We start from the raw sequence: 5,865 nt of genomic DNA on the forward strand, positions 1-5,865 counted from the left end.
AAAAACATTCCCTGGACAAATTAGTATGTTATATGAAAGAATTATTAGGGATATTGCTAAAACACCAGCTAAACTGTTCTATGTAAATAAGAGCATATAAGTGTATTTGTACATACAACTACAACCAAAGATAAGTTACATCCACAGTCTAAACTGATCCATTCACATTCCCATTTCAAATGGAGTGATGTTATTATTTTGCTAATATAAATATGTTTTATATTCATATTAGTACTGTAGATATTTTTGTCCAATTACTTCAAAATTGCCTGTCTTAAGCACAATAACATGCACTTTAAACTAAATTTTCTTATTTAATACATTAATGAAAAAACATACGAATGAAAGCAGAACACATTACACTTATATTTGGCTTAAAATGATAAGTTAGGAACTTACGTTTTTACATTTATCTCTCAAAATAGTAATTACTATAATTAATATAATAAGAATCACATAATTCTTGGTTATTTCCATTTAATCAATCATTACAGGAAAAGAAAAGCAACTTGACATGTATCAAATACTATGGTAACCACATTTCTTTCTTTTTATGAATACAAGTTGGATAATATATTTGACACTGTTTTTAATGAATTTTGTTAAATAACTTCTAAACAATAGTGGATTTACCATCACTTAAATAAGATATTTTTCAGAACAAAACATAAAGGAGAATCACAGTATTTACCATGTATTTCAATACTTGCAATTTGAGTAACTATCAGCAGGTGATAGTGATACTTTGTATACCTGAAAGCTATTATTTAAAACAGTAACAAAATCTATTTTATACAAAACCATGCTTATTACATTGACAGTATTTTACTAAGTATAAATTAATTTTATACAAATATTAAAACAAAAATGTTCTTTGGCCACAATGTAAACAATATAATACTTTAAAATTAAAACATATATTCTCCATGAATTGAATTATTGTCAAAATTATATTTTTAAATGTCATTATAATTTTAACTTCCAATGCATTATTTCCATGGTTCCTATATGAAACATAGTATATAGTTTTGCAACTCATTTCATAATGTTTTCTGATTTGCAGAATTCTTTAACTTCCCTATACATTCTGCAGGATCAGAAGGAGGTATCATGGCAATACTACTTTTTTCATTAACTAAATATGGTTACGGAGTCTTTACACTTATGTCATGTTTATTTTCATCTCATCAGTATCTATAATAAAATGTATCCAAAGTTTTATTTAATGAAAAAAGATCACAATTAGTTTTAATGTGATATATAGATATATAGATCCCTGAGTCACTTTAGTATATATCATATATAAATATAGATATATACTATGTATCTCTATATAAATATCTATATCTATAGCTATAGATATAGATATATTCCTGAGTCACTGTTTCTCATATATATATATATATATATATATATATATATATATGAAATTATTGCTTTTTAGGAAGAAACTCATTTCCAGCAATTAGGAATACTTATGGGTCACAGAAATCTTGTTAATGTATTATTCTTCAGGGGTAACTCTTAGTAACTCAGTTGCTAATTATATGTAATTTTCATTAACTCTACTTTGCCTTCAATCTCTATTTCCCCTTCATATGTTTGTTCCTCTTTTCCAGTGAATTGATTATTAATATGGAATGTCTTGACTAAAGAAGTCACTCCTAATATTTTTGTAGTCTTTTTTTTCCCTGGAGCTAATTACTTCCATTAACTTGCTTTTCTGAATTTTCAAATGTATTTTGAGCATACATAGGATTACAGTTTTAAAATTGCTCTGATCTCAAAAGTTCTTGGCAACTTTAAATGTGCCAAGAAATGAAGAAACAAGAGCCTAGAACTTCATTGTTACCAGTGCCATGTGTCACAAAAAACAAGGGCATTTAATGCCTAGGGTGTTAAAACTAAAAATGACAGGAAGGAGTTGCCTTGTTGGAATTCAGAAATCTATTCTTCAGTTTCTTCAGGGCTGTCTTTACTTCTTGATTCCTCAAAGAATAGATCACTGGGTTCATAATGGGAGTAAAGATGGTATAAAACACAGACAGGACCTTCTCTATCAGAAAGCTGTTTTGTGGCCACATATAGATAAAAATGCATGGCCCAAAGAACATGAAGACAACAATGAAGTGAGCTGTACAGGTAGAAAGAGCCTTAGATGATCCTCTGGAAGAATGCTGCTTGATAGTAACCAGGACAATAACATAGGAATTAAATAAAAGAATAAAGCAGGAAAGAGCAATGATGCCACTTGTTGAGATCATGAAAAGGCCCAAAACATAAGTGTCCACACAAGCCAGCTGGAATACCACTGGGAGGTCACAGAAAAAGCTGTCCACCTCATTGGGACCACAGAATGGTAACGTGAGGGCAAATATGACCTGGCTCATGGAATGCACGATTCCCACAGTCCAAGAAGCTACCACAAGGGCAACACACACCTGGGGACTAACAATTGAAGCATAGTGCAGGGGCTTACAAATCGCAATATATCTGTCAAAGGACATAGCCATTAATAAAATAATCTCAGTACCAGTGAAAAGATGTAGGAAGAATATTTGGGTAATACAGCCATCAAATGAGATGGTTTTGTGGCCAGTGAGGTAGTCTGTAATCATCTTGGGGGTGGCAAAGGAAGCAAGAGACATATCGATGATGGAAAGATTGGTAAGCAGGAAATACATGGGTGAGTGCAGGTGAGAGTCAGCAATAACTGTGATGACTAGAAGGCTGTTACCCACCATTGTTGCCACGTAAAGCAATGAAAATGCCATAAAGAAAAACATCTGTAGTGCCAAGGAATTAGACAGTCCCAGCAAAACAAATTCAGACACAGTGGACTTATTGACCACTTCCATTGTCTTGATGGATAGGTAGAAGCCTATTTTAAAAAAATAAGAGAAAGTGTGATTTAATTGAAGCAAAAGCCTCATTTCTAAGCATCTACTTTCACAGATCTTTATTCTATAAAAACTTATCCTTACTATTTTTTTCATCTCTCTCATTTGGTAAATTGGTTTACAAGAAAATTATAGAACATTAGAGATATAGTAAAATACCTCTTAAATCATATATATTGAAAATGGCATTCTCTTTTTTTGGTACTACATAGCAATCAAATGGAAATATCATCATGAACAAATCTCTCCATGTATTTTTCCATCTATTCATCCACATAATCCTAATAATAATAGTTAACATTTTGTAAACATCTACTGTATGCTGACAATGTATTTAAAACACAGAGAGATACACACATTACACAATGTTTCATTATATATAATTCATCCATAAATATGTTCTTGATAAAAAACTATAAAAGTTAGAATATATGTAGAAACTCTTAAGCAACACAGTGGTAAATTAGAATTCTAGAGAACTGTTAACACATTTACAGATAAAAGTTTCTTGCTTGGTACCAGGAGAAACAAAAAGAAAATTAGTTTTGCTCAAACTCATGGAAGAAAATGGACTACCAAGTTTACTACAATATAGTCATACAGCCAAAGAAAAGACATTTAACTTCTTTTAGTCACAATTTCTTTTTCCTAAAGTATGAGTCTGGTCTTCCTACAAATATTTGCAATTCCATTACTTAAATCTTTACCCTTATCTTCTAAAGTATATATCGCATTACTTTTAGGAGATAAAGCTTAAGCATCAATCTCTATTGTCTCATCCCTGCTTGAGTTGTGGTATGTGCAAACATATGCAAAATATTTTATTGATCTCAGCTCCACAGAATGGGAGTTAGTTGACATAATTGGAAATGTAAAGCATTTAGTCTCACTTACAAAACACTTTTACTTACCAGGTCTACAGCATCAGAACTTCAGATTATTCAGTGTTAAGTAGGCTTCTGACAGAGACCATAGGAGGTGCTTTTTAAGCATGAATAAGTGACCTATTAGAATCACTCATCATGTAGCAGCTGTAGATAAAATGCATGTTGCAGGGACTTGGGATTTGACCAAGAAATCATCTTGCAATGGGATTTATTAAACAACAAAGATGGTATTAGTGATTTCACAATAGAAAGATACTTCAAGAACCTCTTGGGAATTTACAATGATTTTTTTTTTTTTAACCTGGACCTGAGAGATTCCAGGAAAGGAAATTGGTAAAGGCATCATTTCAAAAGGCAGTCGTAAATACCAAACTGACTAATTTAAATAGAGACCTTGGTTATCTAGCCCTGTACTATACACAATAAAGAATAAATTCCCAAAGCATTCACCTCTGCTTAAGCAACTTAATTCTTTGGAGATATTTAATACTCATAAATAAAACAATTGGGTACAGTTAAACAAATCTCACATGCCACCAGTTCTCAGGGATCATGTGTGAACTGGACTTTAACTGAAACTCACAAAGTGCTGAATAAATCAAGATAAGTGTCCTTGCAGAAGAGTTGTCATGAACATGGCCTAGAATGAAACCTAAACTTGTGATTGGCGGAAGAAAAACATGCATGAGGAGAAAACTAGTGCAACTTATTTGTAGTGAAGTAAGACATGTAGTTAGAGGAGGGAAGAACAATAACACCATTATAATTTATAACTTGATATAAAAGACAAGAAGGAGTCACCATAAAAACTTAGGCAGTTATAACAATTTGTAAGGATTAATCCAGATAGTTCTGAGAAAGAAGAAATTAAAGGCAGAGGATTATTAAATAAAATAGAAGTTAAATTTGACTAAGGTTTTAGTAATACAAATGAGATTTTGACTAATAAAATGAGAATTATAAGTTATTACCATTATGAATAATTTTACTTATAAACTAGTACCAATCAAATTATTGTCACATTATTGTCAATGTGGTACATTGCATATTTTAAAATCAAAACGGGCTACCTTTTTGTTTATAGTCCATTCCTTCATAGATACTCCTGCTCTGTGGGAGGAGCATAGCTCCCACTTTATTTAGAGGGCACTGGACATAGGACTTTATTGAGCACAATGTGAAGAGAAGCATTACATGCCACACCCAAGCAGAGATCTTCAGAGTTTATGTGAAGCTCTAGCATTGTTCTTCTCCACCTGCTAGATCCCAGGATAGACAGAATCAATGCACAGAGAAATTGGGGATAGGGGACAGTTGGTTTGTGATTAGAAAGATATAATATTAGTGGGGTACAGTGGTGCACATCTGTAATCCCAGTGGCTTGGGAGGCTGAGACATGAGAATCACGAGTTCAAAGCCAACCTCAGCAGAAGCCAGGTCCTAAGCAACTGTCTCTAAATACAATACAAAATAGGGCTGGGGATGTGACTCAGTGGTTGAGTGCCCCTGATTTTAATCCCCGTACCACTCTCTACCCTCATCACCAAAAAAAAATAAATAAATAAAATAAAATAAAGAAAGAAAGAAAGAAAGAAAAGTAAGAAAGAATATTGTTAAGATTTCAGTTACTTCCTTGTTGTTCTATACAGTGAATTTCATGTCCATCCATTTCCTTACAGGCACTTTATAGAAGTAAAGATAAAGATATAGATAAAGATAAAGATATAGTTATAGATAGAGATATAATACTATATCTTTCTGAATAATGTTTACAAGAAATTACAAAAGACCTAAAATCACCAAAGCAATTTGTTAGAAGAACAAATCTGTTAGACTTTTGCTGTCTACTTCAACATTTAATATAAAGCAGTAGTCATCAATATAGCCTGGCATTTGCCCAAGAGAAAAGTAGATAAATGGAACAGAATGGTCAGAAGAAAATATACACATGGTCAGATTTTTAGCAAAGCTGCCAGTGAGGCCTGGCCTCTCAACAAATAACGTAGGAATAATTAGATAATTATAAACAAAAATAAACCCCTCAGTCTTCACCCAAATCTTATATAAAAATCAATGTC

The 5,865-nt window shown here is 32.2% G+C and overlaps 1 protein-coding gene across 1 annotated transcript; it reads right to left on the reverse strand.

Annotated features, from left to right (window-relative positions):
• Positions 1–1,904: 1,904 nt before the first annotated feature.
• Positions 1,905–2,858, reverse strand: LOC143641519 (olfactory receptor 4K2). The gene has a single exon (XM_077109024.1). It carries the CDS (start codon positions 2,856–2,858, stop codon positions 1,905–1,907), a length of 954 nt encoding a protein of 317 aa, XP_076965139.1.
• Positions 2,859–5,865: the final 3,007 nt, after the last annotated feature.

Source organism: Callospermophilus lateralis, chromosome 3 (genome assembly GCF_048772815.1).
Source record: "Callospermophilus lateralis isolate mCalLat2 chromosome 3, mCalLat2.hap1, whole genome shotgun sequence".
NCBI classification, from domain to species: domain Eukaryota; kingdom Metazoa; phylum Chordata; class Mammalia; order Rodentia; family Sciuridae; genus Callospermophilus; species Callospermophilus lateralis.

Coding starts and splice junctions, on each gene's coding strand:
- LOC143641519 (XM_077109024.1), bottom strand. CDS start 2,858: ATGGAAGTGGTCAATAAGTCCACTGTGTCTGAATTTGTTTTGCTGGGA.